At 44.9% G+C, this 17,268-nt stretch overlaps 3 protein-coding genes and 1 pseudogene across 3 annotated transcripts; 3 read left to right on the top strand and 1 right to left on the bottom strand.

Moving 5' to 3' along the window:
* Positions 1 to 1,938: 1,938 nt before the first annotated feature.
* On the top strand, positions 1,939 to 8,990 carry LOC120647383 (putative aconitate hydratase, cytoplasmic). Its single transcript, XM_039924162.1, has 20 exons — positions 1,939 to 2,389; positions 2,487 to 2,594; positions 2,967 to 3,127; positions 3,601 to 3,693; positions 4,362 to 4,547; positions 4,644 to 4,805; positions 4,969 to 5,113; positions 5,210 to 5,352; positions 5,439 to 5,495; positions 5,578 to 5,657; positions 5,734 to 5,809; positions 6,052 to 6,237; positions 6,487 to 6,554; positions 6,640 to 6,758; positions 6,840 to 6,961; positions 7,286 to 7,384; positions 7,496 to 7,975; positions 8,081 to 8,179; positions 8,269 to 8,511; positions 8,607 to 8,990. Exons 1-20 carry the CDS (start codon positions 2,116 to 2,118, stop codon positions 8,673 to 8,675), a joined length of 2,970 nt encoding a protein of 989 aa, XP_039780096.1. The 5' UTR covers positions 1,939 to 2,115; the 3' UTR covers positions 8,676 to 8,990.
* A 1,074-nt stretch (positions 8,991 to 10,064) lies between these two features.
* LOC120647384 (dnaJ homolog subfamily C member 17-like) lies at positions 10,065 to 12,956 on the top strand. The gene is made up of 4 exons (XM_039924163.1): positions 10,065 to 10,811; positions 11,177 to 11,398; positions 11,926 to 12,096; positions 12,250 to 12,956. The coding sequence occupies exons 1-4, from the start codon at positions 10,338 to 10,340 to the stop codon at positions 12,274 to 12,276; spliced, it is 894 nt and encodes a 297-aa protein (XP_039780097.1). The 5' UTR covers positions 10,065 to 10,337; the 3' UTR covers positions 12,277 to 12,956.
* A 372-nt stretch (positions 12,957 to 13,328) lies between these two features.
* On the top strand, positions 13,329 to 16,213 carry LOC120647385 (pentatricopeptide repeat-containing protein At4g35130, chloroplastic-like). The gene has a single exon (XM_039924164.1). It carries the CDS (start codon positions 13,395 to 13,397, stop codon positions 15,768 to 15,770), a length of 2,376 nt encoding a protein of 791 aa, XP_039780098.1. The 5' UTR covers positions 13,329 to 13,394; the 3' UTR covers positions 15,771 to 16,213.
* On the bottom strand, positions 16,099 to 16,900 carry LOC120647386 (annotated as a pseudogene).
* Between the last annotated feature and the right edge of the window lie 368 nt (positions 16,901 to 17,268).

Consider the following 17,268-nt stretch of genomic DNA (forward strand, 5'->3'; position numbering starts at 1 on the left):
GGGTAGCTCCAAAACGGAAGGAAGACAGACGTGGAAGACTGTCACATCTATACTGTGATTCTCTGAAACACAACTGGACGTAGTAAGTGTCATGCTAGCACATCTTGCAGAAGATTATTTTTCCGTTCCATTAAGAAAAAAAAAGAAAATATGATACTTTCGTTATCAAAGCTGGAAAATCCCTATGGACCTGCAGTGTGCCTGCCCTGGGTACTCTGAAAAGTAGAAGAAAAACCATAGTTGACCTTTCCGAGGGAGAATGTCAGAGGAACTTGCACAAGGCAAGAGTCCACTGCATCCCATTACAATCTGAACATCGAGGAAGCGAAACTAACTTTGCTCTCCTCTGTTTTTTTATGCGATCGAAACTTCTCAAATCTCAAAGGGAATCGTGGCTTGGCTTCCACCTGCACCAAACATCATGCAGGAATCTTTTGGTACCTGTACAATATATATTCTCGAATTTTTAAGTAGAAATGACAAAGGCCTGCCATGATGAAGCAGACATACAAAAAGCATTCAATCACATGATCTTAATTTTTTTCTATTGTCGCAAGGACAAATCCATTGGTCTGCCCTGCTTTCATCGCCATTCGCTCGTTTGCAGAACATATTCTCAATGGTACTGCTAATCAAGTATAAAAAAATGGTACTGCTAATCTAACGCAGCGATTGATTTTTTTTTTGAACGGAAACGCAGCGATTGATTTGTTAATTTATGGATAAGGATCACGGTTAAGCTACCATTTTCTTGGATGAGGCACGTCACCTTCGATAGGAACCAGTCAGGCAGTCACGTTTTTTTTGTCTCGTGCTTAATGGTTTTCACTTTTCAGCTATATATATAATTCGATTGGGGTACACAAGGCCGATTCTTTTTGTGACTCTTTTTTTCCCGTTGATGGCAATTTGACGCGGTTCCAAAAGTGAAAATGTGCTTGAACAGCAAGGTATGCACATGGTCCCCATATAATACATGCTGAAAAGGGACGTTGAAAGAAACTAAACCAGGAAAAGTTTATAAAGCACGGCATTCGTTGATACCAACAATGCACGTGGTACCACACCACCTAGGCAGCAATTTACCTACGTGCACGATGTTATTACACCAAGATACTTTCTAACACGATTAATGCCCATAACAATATTTGCCTAGCCCTTGGAAACACCTTTTTCTCTGCTGGAACTGATCCCATTTCGAGTCTTAATGTGAGTTTCATTAGAAGTTTTGTGAGCATTAAATAATATATAATATCAGCAATTTTGCTGATTGGGCATTATTATTATGAGAAGAGATAAGAAAGAGTTTTATTATAGGATGATAGAGGAGTTCATCCCATGAAAACTCATATGATATTGTTATCAAATCCTGAATTTTTGTAACTGTGCACTGAATTGCACTTAACCATTTACGCAATCTAGCATAGTACTCCATCCGTTTCAAATTATAAGACATCCCAAGAATTTTGGAGAGTCAAAACAATCTCAAGTTTGACCAAGATTATAAAGAGAAATATAAAGAGTTATGATATCAAATTGATGTACTATGAAAATATAACTAATAAAGAATGTAATGATACTTAGTTTATATAATAATGTCATTATTCTATTATATAAATTTGATCAAATATAAAAAAATTTGACTGTCCAACATCTTATAATTTGAAACGAAGGGAGTAGTACGAAAGCAAAATGGATTGCACACAGGACAGGGCCCGGTGAACTGGTGGCCTTCCCGATTCCATCCAACGGTCGTGATCTCTGCCATGCGGACCTGCTGGATTGGCCAACCGAACGGAAAGATATTCCCACCGTCCCGTTCGCCGATTGGCCCCGGCTCCAAGAAAGAAAAACATCGCAGCGAAACTTCTCCTCCGCTGTCCAGCCTCGCGCGGCGGCGGCGGCGGCGGGGCTCTGTGTTGAAGACCCGCACAACTCGCGACGAAACCCATCTCGGCAACCCTACCGGTCGCTCGCCCAGTCGCCCTTGCGCCGCGCCGCGCATTCCCACCACGCGTCTCCCAAAATTCGCGGCCGCCTATATAAAACCCGCCCCCACCACCTTGCCATCCGCCCTCCCCCCTCACCGTCCTCCACCCTTTTGGCTCCGCGGCCATGCCTCCCCTCACGAGCGCCCTGCTCTCCCGCTCCACCACCGGCTCATCCACCCGCGTCTCCGCCGCGGCGGCCGCGGCGATCTCCAGGCCCGCCGCGGACGCCGCCCCGTCGTCCTCGCCTCCCCCTTCCCGCCCGATCCCGAGGCCGCGCCCCAGCCCGGCGTCGCCCTTCGCGTCCGGCCTCGCGGGCCGCCTCTTCAGCGGCCACCGCGCCACCGCCCGCTCCGCATCGTCTGCGACCGCCGTCTTCGAGCGCCGGTTCGCCTCCGCGGGTACGGATTCCGACGACCTGGATGGACAAACTGGGTCAAATTATTGCATCCCTCTGCTCTGACTAGTCTCTGTCTCGGCCTGTTTTTCCCCTCCCAGCGACCAGGAACACTTACGATGAAATCCTGACGGGCCTCGGGAGGCCAGGAGGCGGAGAGGAGTTCGGGAAGTACTACAGTCTGCCCGCTCTCTCCGATCCGAGGATTGGTGAGTTCGTCTTGACGCTCCCGTACTCAATTTTGGCGTGAATTGTTTAGTTTGTAGATGCGACTTGGTTTGATCATGAGTTTCTGTTGTCGAATTGAAATTTAATGAGTTTTGTCTCCTCCGATCTGTTTACTTCACTCAACTGCGTGTAATGTGGATGAATTAGTGGGGCCAGTTCAGAGGGCTAGAGTCTCTGATCTGCTCTTATGCTGGATTGCGAATTTTCTGGAATGGAAGATGTTGATATATCTGTTGAAAGCATTATTGTTTTTCACCACGTAGTGTTGTAGGTTTTTTTTATCTGTTTCTATGACCTAGTTATCTGAAAATTCTGATGATTCGACCCATGTGTCTGGCCTATTCTTCTGTCAGATCGGCTCCCCTACTCCATAAGGATTCTCCTTGAATCGGCAATCAGAAACTGCGATGACTTCCAGGTCACTGGTAAGGATGTTGAGAAGATCTTGGATTGGGAGAACAGCGCACCAAAGCAAGTTGAAATCCCATTCAAGCCCGCCCGTGTTCTTCTCCAGGTACCAAATTATTTGAACAAATTCCCAGTTGTTTTTGTTACATTTGTCCAAATTCTGTGGGTAGAATAAGTGTGAGCTGGAAATATTCCCATCAATAGCTTTTGATTACAGGAATCTTTTGATTGGAGCCCCACTTTCCAATCCTATCGAGAAAGTGGAGTTCCTTGCCCATTTGCCAATTGCTTGGTGTTTGATTGGTACTATCCGTTGACTTTTTGAGTTGTTTAATGACAGACACAGACATCAGACTGTTTTGGTGGCAGAATAAAGTTATCTACATTGACTGCTCTCCTAACAGTGATAAAAGAACCATAGCAATTGCTACATAAAAGCTGGTCATGTTGCTTTATTTAGTCTATAATACTTTTCAAATGAGGTTTATAGCTGATGTGAATATTTGCTCTGCATGCTGATCTGTTATGAATTAACTGGTAACTCAATCTTTTTCTTTCTACCTCTTGGTTAAATTGTAGGATTTTACTGGTGTCCCGGCAGTTGTTGATCTTGCATGCCTGAGGGATGCTGTGAGCAAACTTGGCAGCGACCCAAACAAAATTAATCCTCTGGTGAGTACACAGTCTAATGCAATTCATAATTTCTGGCGTTTTGTATTTTTTTTTCTTACTGCCATTTCTTGTATTGATGCACCTTATCCTTGAGTATGCCATCAATTTGTACGGTAGATATATTTTAAACTCCCAATATGAACATTACCTTTTATGTTAACTGCTACGGATCTTATCTGTTTATTATGAAGTGCTTATAATTTAAGAAACATTACCATTGCAATCAACAACGGTTGGTGTCACCTTCTCTAATAGAAAACTATACACATTATAGTTGCAATACACTATCTAATGCACATACATCATAGGTCAGCCTTTGTTTTTTTAATGGGCCGAAGAATGCAACTTTTTAAATTGCTAAGCATATTATTGCTTTATGGTCTCTCCAGAGTCTTGCATAACCTATGTTAGTTGTATTTTCTTTTGAATTGGATGGATTCTTCTTTTGAGTCTGGAATCTTGAAAGGAGTCATGTGGAGTTTTTGCCCTTCCTGTTAATTTATACCCTGGAGTTTTTAACTCAACCCAGTTACATCTTTTTACCCTTCAGTTAACTTTTAGTCTACAATGCTCTCGTTCACCCCCCATAATGTAGCTTGCGTGTATATAGATATTGCGTATAGATGCTGGTACCATTTTTTTTGTTGATGTATATGTATTGTTTGCAGGTTCCTGTAGACCTTGTTATTGATCATTCAGTACAAGTCGATGTTGCAAGATCACAAAATGCTGTTCAGGCAAATATGGAGCTCGAGTTCCATCGTAACAAGGAGCGGTTTGGTTTCTTGAAATGGGGGTCTTCTGCATTCCGTAACATGCTTGTTGTTCCACCTGGGTCTGGCATTGTCCACCAGGTAATTTTATGATGTGATCATTTTGATATAGCTGTTATCCCAACCGAGTTGGTTTTGTTGATTCAAAACCCTTTAACCCTCCATTTGACCTTTTAGGTGAATCTTGAGTACCTGGCCAGGGTTGTGTTTAACAATGGTGGGATCCTTTACCCTGACAGCGTAGTAGGAACTGATTCTCACACAACTATGATTGATGGTCTCGGTGTTGCTGGATGGGGAGTTGGTGGCATAGAGGCGGAAGCTGCAATGCTTGGCCAGGTGAAGTTCATTTTGATATCTTTAAAATCTGTTGTTCTCATACCATAGAACCTTGTTTGAACCTTGGCAGTGTTATGGACAAGTACATTTTCTCTTTGCTATCGCCCATTTGGTCAGCATCTACTTTGGCAACTTACGTATTGAGTGTGGTTTCTATGTGCAGCCAATGAGCATGGTCTTGCCAGGTGTTGTCGGTTTCAAGTTATCAGGCAAGCTGAGGAATGGAGTTACAGCCACAGATTTGGTTCTAACAGTAACTCAAATGCTTCGTAAACATGGCGTTGTTGGAAAATTTGTCGAGTTCTATGGTAATCATAATGCCTTTAAAACCAATGTCTTCCTATACGAAGAGCTTCTTTGATGAGATTTTCTAATGTTATATATTTCAAACCTCTAAACTTCAGGGCAAGGTATGAGTGAACTGTCACTTGCTGATCGGGCCACCATTGCAAACATGTCACCAGAATATGGTGCAACTATGGGTTTCTTCCCAGTTGATGCAAAGACACTGGACTATTTAAAACTTACTGGCAGAAGTGATGATACAGTAAGCTATTAGCGGTGATTGTATTCAGTTTGTTTCTTATCCGCGTTGATAAAAAGACACTAGTCTAATTTTATATCATGTTTTAGGTGGCCATGGTAGAGTCCTATTTGCGTGCCAATAAGATGTTCGTCGACCACAACCAGGTGATTGTTTTTCGTCTGTTGAACACAATCAGATAGTTTTGGTTTATGCTTTGTTTTATTGACACTGTCGTCTGGCATGTAGGTTGAAGCTGAAAGAGTGTATTCTTCTTATCTAGAACTTAACCTTGAAGAGGTTGAACCATGTCTATCAGGACCAAAACGGTAGTGTACTTTATTTTTAAGTGGTATTGGCATATCTTTGCCTCTGTTCTGTAATATATTTGTTCCTTTGCAACAGGCCTCATGATCGAGTGACATTGAAGAACATGAAGTCGGATTGGCATTCTTGCTTGGACAACAATGTAGGGTTTAAGGTAAGGATTTCCTCTATGGATTGCAATTACCATGCTTATTTGTGTATGTTCCACCAGCCCCTGTATTGCATGTTTATCAATTGATATTTAAGTACACTGGAGCTCTCTCTCTCTATATATATTTGTAACATTGCATTTCATAGTAGGATACAGGTCCAAACAGTTTGTACTATGTACTTGATATTGTTGTGTACTTTGTTTCCCATTTCCCTCATCCTATGCTCACAGCAACTGTATTGCAGGGCTTCGCTGTCCCCAAAGAATCACAGGGCAAAGTTGCAGAGTTTTCATTCCATGGGACTCCTGCAAAGATAAAGCATGGCGATGTTGTAATTGCAGCTATAACTAGTTGCACCAACACATCAAATCCTAATGTAATGCTGGGAGCTGCTTTGGTTGCGAAAAAGGCTTGTGAATTAGGCCTAGAGGTTTGGTTCTGGACAACATCTTCCATCTTGTTTTCCCCATATTTATTTTGTCAATATTCGATAGCCTACTTGAAAGCATAAGAACTCTGTTGTTTGATTTATACCTTATTAGTTTTATTTTTATGCTAATATTGATTGACTATTGTTCCAAATGATCTTTTTTAACCCTCTGTATAATGAAATTAATTCAATGCCACAGTTCTATGTTTTCTAATACCATCATTTAGTTTAACAATTCATGTCAATCAGGTCAAGCCGTGGATCAAGACAAGCCTTGCACCTGGTTCTGGTGTTGTGAAGAAGTACTTGGACAAGAGGTAAATCTTGGGTCCTCAGCTCAAATGCTTATCTTGTACTGCAAGACTTTGTAATTTTTGCTTTGTTGTCCCCCCCATTCTGCAGTGGTCTGCAGAAATATCTTGATCAGCTTGGCTTCCATATTGTTGGCTATGGTTGCACAACCTGCATTGGAAATTCTGGAGAACTTGATGAATCTGTGTCAGCTGCAATTTCTGAGAATGGTGATTCTGATGACATTTGATAGTTAAAATGTAAAGTTTTGTAGAGCATATTGCTTATACCCCCCCCCCTTTTTTTTGCAGATATTGTTGCTGCTGCTGTCTTGTCTGGTAACAGGAATTTCGAAGGACGTGTACATCCATTGACCAGAGCAAATTACCTTGCTTCTCCTCCACTAGTTGTGGCTTATGCCTTGGCTGGCACGGTAAGTGGGAGGATTGCTTCTAATATGCAACCAAATGAATAAATAAATGTTGCTTATTCTGTTAAGGCTATCCTACACATTTTTACAGGAAGACCTTTCTTCGCTGATCAAGAAAAATGCTGTTATAGTACAGTTAATACAATATATGGAGTTGAAACAAACTAATCAGTGGCACTCCCTGTGTTTTATTGGTTAATGTACCGGCTATTTTTTTATGCTCAAATGATTCATTGCATGAAGTTAGTTTTATTAATGTGTTATAACTTCCATGTGATTTTTTGTTTGTGGTCTTTTCTTATTTGATGAATTGTTAATTTTTCTTAGGTTAATATTGATTTTGAGAAAGAACCTATTGGCATCTCGAAAGATGGGAAAGAGGTTTACTTCAGGGACATTTGGCCTTCCACAGAAGAGATAGCCGAGGTCAGCATCCAGCAGAGAAATTAGTTATTTCATTTCCCTAACTTGGCCTTTGTGCTATGAAGCCTTGTACTGTTACAACATGCTTTTAATGCTTGTCCTTTTAATTGCTAGGTTGTCAAGACCAGTGTTCTCCCTGATATGTTCAAGAGCACATATGAGGCAATCACAAAAGGAAATCCTATGTGGAATGAGCTGTCAGTCTCAACACGCACTCTCTACCCATGGGATCCCTCATCTACTTACATCCATGAGCCTCCTTATTTCAAGGATATGACAATGACCCCTCCTGGCCCACGACCTGTGAAGGATGCATATTGCCTTCTGAACTTTGGAGACAGTATCACAACCGATCACATCTCCCCTGCCGGAAGCATTCACCCAGACAGCCCAGCTGCAAAATTTCTGAAGGAGCGTGGTGTTGAAAGGAAGGACTTCAACTCATATGGTAGCCGACGAGGAAATGATGAGATCATGGCTAGGGGAACTTTTGCCAACATCCGCCTTGTGAACAAGTTCTTGAAGGGTGAGGTTGGCCCAAAAACAATCCATGTTCCGTCTGGGGAGAAGCTTGCTGTTTTTGATGCTGCAATGGTAAATATAATTATAATCCATATCATGTAGTTCAGTGATACATGCTATGTGCTCCCGTCTTTCAAGTTTTGATGTTGATCCATTTCCTTTTGTTGACTGGCACAGAAATACAAGAATGAAGGGCATGATACTATAATCCTGGCTGGTGCTGAGTATGGTAGTGGAAGCTCTCGGGATTGGGCTGCAAAGGGCCCAATGCTTCAGGTAACATTGCTTGCACTATTTTCTTCAGCTATGCCGTTAGCTAACCTCACTGTCTCACGGATGGGGGTACGTTCACTTACTGGCTGCAGGGAGTCAAGGCTGTGATAGCAAAGAGCTTTGAGAGGATTCACCGAAGCAATCTTGCTGGCATGGGAATTATCCCTCTTTGCTTCAAGGCAGGGGAGGATGCAGACACCCTTGGCTTAACAGGCCATGAGCGCTACACGATCCACCTTCCGACCAATGTGAGTGACATAAAGCCTGGACAAGATGTTACCGTGACAACTGATACTGGGAAGTCTTTCGCTTGCACGCTCAGATTCGACACTGAGGTATGATTTTTCTTTCCCGTGGCATTAGCTGCTGATGCTGTTTAACTATACTGATCTGTTGATATTGTGTTTTTTTTATCAATACTAATGTTCAGGTGGAACTTGCGTACTACGACCATGGAGGCATTCTACCGTACGTCACTAGAAAGATTGCAGAGCAATAGATTGTACCATTGAGATGAGGCGAAACATGATTGATGTAAACGGTTTGTTCAGCACAGCCCATTTTTGAGTACTTCTAAGTTCTAATAATCTCTGGGCACAGAGAACTGTCAGAAATTTTGTGAGCTACTGCCCTCCAGCAAGAATTGGAGTGCTTATGGTGCTTCGTGATCTTAACCTTTCTCGAGACATGTTAATAATTTTCCGAATCCTGCAAACACTGAATATACATTGGGCAATGGTTACCCATGATGTAAATGATTGGTCTCTTGTTGAAGTTTAATGCTGATGCAGTGGGAACTGTTAGCTTATTGTTATTGGTTTCTTGTGAGACCTGTGTTTTGATTCCTTTTAGAAGTACGTAAATGTTAAATACATTTGAATTTTAGAGACGCTATTTCCTGCCTAAATTCTTCGCTCATTAGTATATTGTAGATGTAGATGTTGATGTAGATTCATAGGGCTAGCAGGGGCGCGGCCCCTACTGTTTCTTCGAACTGTACTATTTCGCCTTTATTTGGTGGGTACTGCCGTATTGGTGTTCCCCTCATGCAATGTTCGTAAATAAACAACACTCATACAATAAAGAATATAGTTTAGGTAGCTCTTGAAGGACAGTTAAAGTTTAAAAAAAAACATTCTGGATCTGTAATAAGGAAAGCAGAAGAAGAAAAACCTAACCCATTCCACTAGTACTCATACTGCAAATTGTAATACAGATTTGCGTAATCTTTTTTTCCTATTTCTGTAGCAAGCACTATAGGCTGTATATACATTGAACGGTGCAAAGGCAGGAATAATTTATTTTCTAAAAAGATACAATATAGAGTTATGAATATTCCAGTTTTCTAAAATCAACAAAAAAAATTCTAGATGCTATTAATGCAAAAAACAGATAAATGATACAAGAACTGATAGGTCCTAACAATGTCGGGCCAACTAATAAAGGTGCTAGAAAAAGAAAACGGTAACGACCGAAGATCCATAGAATTATCATATTTCATCATTTAAAATATATTTATAGATGCATAGCATTTGTTAGACATCTAAATATACTTTATGGCTAAATACATAGAACTTTATATTTAGAAAAATCAAGACGATTATTAATTCTATAATTTGGAATGTATGGAATAGAAGATTCAAGTCAATATGGAAAGCATTGCATTTGCCAAAAAAATGTAATCTTTTCTTGTGCTATTTTCATCAGTTTCATATCATCCAATACCAATACCATAGTGATTTTTTATTTTTAATAAATACTGATAAGAAGATTGCGAAAAGGTTGCACATTACTGAAAACTTTTACATATCAGCAATACTCCACGGTTCCCTACTTCCACCACCTAGGGGCTTGATTATGTCTGTTTTTTTTTAAAAAAAAACACCCATCATTTACTCGAAATTCCGCGTAGACCCACAGCGTCGTCCTCAGCCCGACGAGCACCGGCCTACCAGCCTTCTCAGTTCACACGTCCCGTCCCTAATTCGGCAACTCCCGCTGCCTCGGCCTTGACCTAGGGTTTCGGCGCCTGATCTCCTACCCTCCCCGTCCTCGCCGTGTCCCTCGCTCGTTTCAACTCGCCATCCGGCAAACCGGAGGCGAAGGCGAGCGGGGGCGCCTCTCTTCGGTCACCGCGTGAACGATTTGAGGCCGCGCGTCCATGGCGGCGACGGGGCAGCAGGAGGATGACATCGACCACTACGAGGTGCTCTGCCTCCCGTCGGGGGAGGAAGGCGCCGCGCTGACCATCGAGCAGATCGAGAAGGCCTACCGGACGCAGTCGCGGCTGCGCCACCCCGACAAGCGCCGCGACGACCCCAACGCCACTGCGGACTTCCAGCGCCTCTCGAGCTCCTACAAGCTCCTCTGCGACGAGTCCCTTCGCCGCCAGTTCGATGCTCGCCTACGCGGCCGCCGGGAGGCAGCGGCCCGCGCCGCCGCCGCGGGCGTCAAGCGCCGCAAGGCTGTCTCCGACCTCGAGGAGCGTGAGCGCGCTGCCGCCGCGGGCCAGCACGCCGACCCCGAAGAGCTTGCGAAGCGCGAGATGGAGCGGGCGGCCGCCGACATCCAGCGCGAGCTCGACGAGTTCCGCGTCGCCAAGCAGGCTGCCGCCTCAGGTGCCGGGGCAACTTCGGTAAGGAATCTTGAACTCTTTCAGTTTGGTCTTTGCGAGCTCTAGGAAATCTATTCAGTTAGTTTGTTGAATTGGGTAGGATAACTGGATAATGCTTCGTCAATTGATTTTGCATTTAATTTGACTAGAAATCACCACATTTTGGGATCCTGGGCGTCAGTAAATCTCTCAGTTTCTAATTTGTATACATTATGATTCACTTGAAGCATCATATTTCTTTTAGACTGTGATCACTGGGGAAATTGGTTATAGTTGTACTTATTGAATCGGTGCTAAGGCTTTGCAAGAGGCTTGTTCAACATAGTAGATTTTTATCGGTTAACAATTGCATTTTGACAATGGCCACGACTTGGTTATATGTTCAGGCGTATGGGGATAAGAAGGGTGGAACCTCGCAAGATGGGGTGAAAACAGACAAGGGCAAGATCTTGAAGGTTTCATGGGATGGGAGTGCCGATTCTTACACTGCAGCAAAGTTGGAAGAACTCTTCCAGAAATTTGGCAAAGTCGAAGATGTAGTGATCAAGACAAGGAAATCGAGGAGGAAGGGCTCAGCAATTGTAGTCATGGGCAGCAAGGAAGCTGCTGTAAGTCCTGTTTTTCTACTCTTTTGCCCTTGGAAGCATTCAATATTTGACCTAGAAGAATAGCTTGACTTGTGCTGGTTGGTAAACTATGATTTTTTTTGTTAGTGTTACGTTGATCCAAAACTTTACATCAGGTGGTAGGGGCAACTGTGCATCTCATACCATCCTAGGAAAGAGACTTGCTATTTTAATTCAAATTCACGGCAGGATTTGAGAGTGCTAAATACAATTATGTGTGAATGTTGCATAAGTTAATAATTCTACATCTTTATCCTGATGGCAACGATAATTCAAGGATGAGCTTTTACTGGTTATCCAAGGAGCAAATTAAGTCCTTGGAGGTTGCCATGCAACATTTGCTTAGTCTGTACTAGGTTCCCGTTTTCCTTTCTTTTTTTATTTATAAAAAATCACAGCAGGGACTTCCCATACTTTTTGGTATTTTTTTTTAAAATGTATTACTCTGCATTAGAATTTTATATTACTCTGCATTACCTCTAACAAATGCTTGTTTGCTCTTTTGGCAGCTGTTAGCAATACAGAACCATTTTTCTCTTTTCCCATTAAATGTTGCTCCTGTTCAAGAATCGGGTGGGTTACCAGCAAGGTCAGCTCAAGCCCATGAATCGAGGACAAGCAACATTGATGGAACTGGATTTAGCGATTTGGAAGCATCGGTATTCCGGAAACTTCAAGAGGTAATTAGTTATTAGTAGTTACTAGATATAACCCAGTCTATTGATTGTGTCTCAGGGGTGTAATAAAGGGTGTGGGATGTCACATTATCGAGTCACAATGACATAGAATGTTTTGAAAAGTTAGAATTAATAGTTGGCCTTTTGATATTGCAGGCCCAGAAAAGGAAACAATGTGGTTGATTGCTTCTTTCTGAAACATGAGTATTGTTGACATGTCGCACAATGGACAGTACCGAGTATTCCTGTGGCAGATGAGTTACAGAAAGAGCTACACATTTTTTTAGGTGGAGTCTTGTTGCTGATAAATTTATCCAACTCAGAGCAACTACAGATTTTTTTTTGTGTCAATGTACAAACTGTACCATGTATGTAGTTTGTAATTCTAATTCCTACTCCCTCCGTCCCAAAAAGAATGCAACTCTCGCTTTTCCTAGAAGTCAAACAATTTCAAGTTTGACTAAATTTATACAAAAAATTACTAACATTTATGTCTTTAAATAGACTTAGTATGAAAATATATTACATAATTAATCTAATGATATTTATTTGGTACCATAACAATTAATACTATTTTGTATAAATTTGGTCAAATTTAAAATTGTTTGATTCCTTAGGAAACGAGAGATGCATTCTTTTTGGGAGGGGGGAGTAATTATGTTCTGGAGTATGTCATTGTCATGTCACACCATGATATGACCATTTTTGGCTGGAAAATGGGAAGAAGTTGCCACTAAGAATGGTTCATTCATAGGTGCTTGCTGCCTTAATCTTCAGTAATCTCGTCTCTTACCTATGTACTGGAGGATCATTTTTGGCTGAAAAATTGGAATAAAATCCCTCTCCAAATGGTTCATTGATCATTCTTACGTGCTTGATGCATTTGATCTGAAGTAAGATATTGACTGGTATGATTCTGCAGCAGTATTAGGGGTGGTAAAGGGTTCAAGATTTTTAACTAGAAAATCTAAGAGACGGGTTCTAATCTTATACAATTTTGAACTAAATAATGTAAGGGTCTTGGGCTGTGAAGAGGCCACCATGACTCATTACCACCCCTAAGCAGTATGCTTACTCTGTTGAAAATCTGCTGTGATTTTGCTACTTTGCTGAGTATTGCCGCGCCATTCAGACTAGAGCACGGGAGGAGGCATTGCGAATTTCTCCCCACGACACGTTGGTTCCCTCCTCTCCCTTCCCTGATTGGATAAACCGTGAAAGCAAAAACCCAACAACACACAGAAATATCCCATCTCGCATCGGTCCGCTTCCCTCCGCGGCTCCCCGCCCGCCCTCACACCATGGCCACGCCGCTCCTTCTCCCCTCCCGAGCTGCCCATGCCGCCGCAACCACCACCTGCGCCTCCCAACACCTCACCGCGGCCACCGCCAAGGAACCCCCGCCCCGCGTCCGGCCCAAGCGCGGCGGGGGAGTGGGCTCCAGCTCAGGCAACGGTCCCAAGAGCCTTGTCCTATCCCACGTCGCCGCGGGCCGCATGGACGAGGCCGCCGACGCCTTCGCGGCCGTCAGGAGCCCCGATGCGTTCCTCCACAACGTCATGATCCGCGGCTTCGCCGACGCGGGCGTCCCGCGCGACGCGCTCGCGGCCTACCGCGCCATGCTCGCCGCCGGCGCGCGCCCGGACCGCTTCACCTACCCCGTCGTCGTCAAGTGCTGCGCGCGCCTCGGCGCTCTCGAGGAGGGCCGCGCGGCGCACGCCGCCGTGATCAAGCTCGGCCTGGGCAAAGACGTGTACACGGGCAACTCGCTCGTCGCGTTCTACGCCAAGCTCGGCCTCGTCGGGGACGCCGAGATGGTATTCGACGGAATGCCGGCGCGGGACATCGTCTCGTGGAACACGTTGGTGGATGGTTACGTGTCCAACGGGATGGGGGCGCTGGCTCTGGCGTGCTTTCAGGAGATGAACGATGCCCCGCAGGTGCAGCATGACAGTGTTGGCATAATAGCTGCTCTTGCGGCTTGCTGCCTGGAGTCGGCACTGATGCAGGGGCGGGAGATACACGGCTATGCCATCAGGTGCGGGCTGGAGCAGGATGTCAAGGTGGGGACTTCTCTTCTTGATATGTACTGCAAATGTGGCAAGGTTGCGTCCGCTGTGAACGTGTTTGCAACGATGCCATTGAGGACCGTGGTAACATGGAATTGTATGATTGGTGGGTATGCTCTGAATGAGCGGCCTGTGGATGCATTTGATTGTTTCATGCAAATGAGAGCGGAAGGGTTTCAGGTGGAAGTGGTCACTGCTATCAATTTGCTTGCCGCCTGTGCTCAAGCTGAAGGTTCACTCTATGGAAGGAGCGTTCACGCTTATGTGATTCGGAGACATTTTCTTCCTCACGTGGTGCTTGAAACTGCTCTTCTGGAGATGTATGGAAAAGTTGGTAAGGTGGAATCATCTGAAAAGGTATTTGATCAGATAACTGACAAAACACTGGTATCATGGAATAATATGATTGCCGCCTACATGTACAAGGAAATGTATTGGGAAGCCATCACATTGTTCCTGAAGTTACTGAATGAACCACTTTATCCTGATTATTTCACCATGACGACAGTAGTACCAGCATTTGTCTTGCTAGGGTCACTACGACAATGCTGGCAAATGCACAGCTACATTATCAAGTTAGGCTATGGAGACAACACTCTCATTATGAATGCAGTTGTGCATATGTATGCAAGATGTGGCGATATTGTGGCCTCAAAGGAGATATTTGACAAAATGCCAGGCAAGGATGTGATCTCCTGGAACACAATCATTATAGGATATGCAATTCATGGACAGGGAAAGACTGCATTGGAAATGTTCGATGAGATGAAATGTAACAGTATGGAACCAAACGTGAGTACCTTTGTCTCCGTGTTGACTGCTTGCAGTGTTTCAGGCCTGGAGGCTGAGGGATGGAAGCAGTTCAATTCAATGCAACAAGAGTATGGTATGGTGCCACAGATTGAGCACTATGGATGCATGACTGATCTTCTGGGCCGAACAGGTGACCTTAGAAAGGTATTCCAGTTTATTGAAAACATGCCAATAGCTCCAACATCCAGGATTTGGGGTTCCTTGCTTACTGCAAGCAGAAACAAGAATGATATTGATGTAGCAGAATATGCAGCAGAGAGGATATTCCAACTGGAGCATAACAACACAGGATGCTATGTTGTTCTGTCTTCCATGTATGCTGATGCTGGGAGATGGGAGGATGTAGAGAGGATAAGATCTCTGATGAAGGAGAAGGGGTTCCGAAGGACAGAAGCAAGAAGCCTTGTCGAGCTTCATGATAAAGAGTGCAGTTTTGTCAATGGGGACATGTCTCACCCTCAGAGCGAGGAAATTCATGAATTCTCAGATATTCTTTCAAGAGAGATTGGAGAAACTTTTGACAGCCCAAGTAATCTCAGCGATTCGGATCCTTTCGCATCAAGGAAAACAGTATTGCCCAATAAGCATAGTGTAAGGTTGGCTGTTGCCTTTGGCCTGATAGCATCTGAGGCTGGAACTCCTGTTCTTGTCAAGAAGAATGTGCGTGTATGTAACCACTGCCATCATGCGCTGAAGTTGATATCAAAATACTCAAGACGGAAGATTATTGTTGGTGACACAAAGATTTATCACGTATTTTCAGATGGCTCGTGTTGCTGTGGCGACTACTGGTGAATTGTTATTTACCTGAAGTTGATGGAATGCCTGAATGAACTTCTGGAAGAGCAACGCCGTGCCTGGATGCAGAACACCCAGCATCCATTAGAACTGGCACAGGGTATGATCTATGGCAAGATTTTACAGCATAGATTAAAGTTGAGGACACATAAATGATACGTGGGACATCCATTCTGAGGGGCTCATGGCGTGGCTCGAGGGAATAGCATTTTTCCCCCTTTTGACACAGCGAGGGGGAAATACTGTGACTTACAGTACTGATTACAGTTTTGATACACGAACCAAATCCAGATGTAATCTTTTGTAGCAATTGATAGTAGCATGATGTAACAAGTTGATTCTTTTCAAATTTCAACTGAAAAGACTCTGAATTACAGGTAACTCGATTGTACCTACATCATACTCTGATCAAATGCTAGGAAGGCTGTTTTCAACTCTCAGCAATTCTTGCCAAGAGAATCAAACATGTACCAGAGGAGTTGCTGCTTCAGATTTATCAATCCTCTCCTCTGAACCATTTCCTTTCAAACATACATTAGTCGTTTACAGAAGATTAAACAAAAAAAAAGTACAGGACGCTTGGATTTGGGAAATCCCGTTCTGAATCTACGCTCCGCCGCGGCGCTTGGCCTCCTCGGCCTCGATCGCGCGGCGGGACGCGTCGGCGAGGCGGTCGAGCGCCTGCTGCACGGCGTCGCGGCCGCCGATGAGGAGGCGCGCCACCACCTCCGGATCGCGCTCCCCGCGGGCCTCCTCGAACTCGCGCCTGGCGTTGGCGCGCAGCACCTCCCGCCACGGCACCCCGCGGTCGTCGGGCCACGCGAAGAGCCGCGTCGCACGGAGGATGTCCCCGTACAGGCCCAGCGCCTCCCGCCGGGAGCTCGTCAGCCGCCGCCGGGCCTCGGCCTCCGCCGCGTCGTCGTCGAGGACCGCCGCCGGCTTCTTGACGAGGTGTCGGGCCCCTCGTGGATGGCCCGCGCGGGCGGCCGCGGCCTCGGCCTCGGCGCGGCGAGGGTGCGCAGGGCGGCGGAGGCGCGGGCGCGTCCGGCTACGGCCATGCCTCCTGCTGCTGCGGCCTGCTGCAGAGTCCGAATCTGATTTGGGTCTGGCTAGCCCGGGCAGCACAGCTGGCGGTGGAGAATCAGACTTGATTGGGCTGGACTGGGCTGGGCTGGGCTGAATTAATGTGGGTCGGGTCGGTGGGGAGGGACGCGGAGGCGGTTTAGACACAATTTCTAAGGTCCCACTCGAACTCTCTCGACCTCGTTCCCTGCTACAGTTCAAAAGGGCGGCGGCGAGGCGATCTCGCCGCCTCCTCCTCGCTCGCGTCTGGCGACCGTTCCGGTGCCGGAGGTGGTGAGGAGTTGCGGGATCGATGGCCGTTGTATATACCCTTAGCTTTAGTAGCTAGTTTAGGGTTTCAGTCCTTCGCTTCGTTGACGGCGACGCGAAGTTCAGTAGTTCCAGGCGGCGTCCGCAGGGTGGAGGTGGCGTT

The sequence above is a fragment of the Panicum virgatum genome, chromosome 9K (genome assembly GCF_016808335.1).
Source record: "Panicum virgatum strain AP13 chromosome 9K, P.virgatum_v5, whole genome shotgun sequence".
In the NCBI taxonomy this organism is placed as follows: domain Eukaryota; kingdom Viridiplantae; phylum Streptophyta; class Magnoliopsida; order Poales; family Poaceae; genus Panicum; species Panicum virgatum.

What these genes read in the sequence shown, in the direction of transcription:
- LOC120647383 (XM_039924162.1), top strand. Translation starts at nt 2,116, where the DNA reads ATGCCTCCCCTCACGAGCGCCCTGCTCTCCCGCTCCACCACCGGCTCA. An exon ending in CTGGCAGAAGTGATGATACA is followed by an intron (nt 5,353 to 5,438) that starts GTAAGCTATTAG and finishes ATCATGTTTTAG; the next exon opens with GTGGCCATGGTAGAGTCCTA. An exon ending in CAAAGGGCCCAATGCTTCAG is followed by an intron (nt 8,180 to 8,268) that starts GTAACATTGCTT and finishes TACTGGCTGCAG; the next exon opens with GGAGTCAAGGCTGTGATAGC.
- LOC120647384 (XM_039924163.1), top strand. Translation starts at nt 10,338, where the DNA reads ATGGCGGCGACGGGGCAGCAGGAGGATGACATCGACCACTACGAGGTG. An exon ending in CAGGTGCCGGGGCAACTTCG is followed by an intron (nt 10,812 to 11,176) that starts GTAAGGAATCTT and finishes TTATATGTTCAG; the next exon opens with GCGTATGGGGATAAGAAGGG. An exon ending in TATTCCGGAAACTTCAAGAG is followed by an intron (nt 12,097 to 12,249) that starts GTAATTAGTTAT and finishes TTGATATTGCAG; the next exon opens with GCCCAGAAAAGGAAACAATG.
- LOC120647385 (XM_039924164.1), top strand. Translation starts at nt 13,395, where the DNA reads ATGGCCACGCCGCTCCTTCTCCCCTCCCGAGCTGCCCATGCCGCCGCA.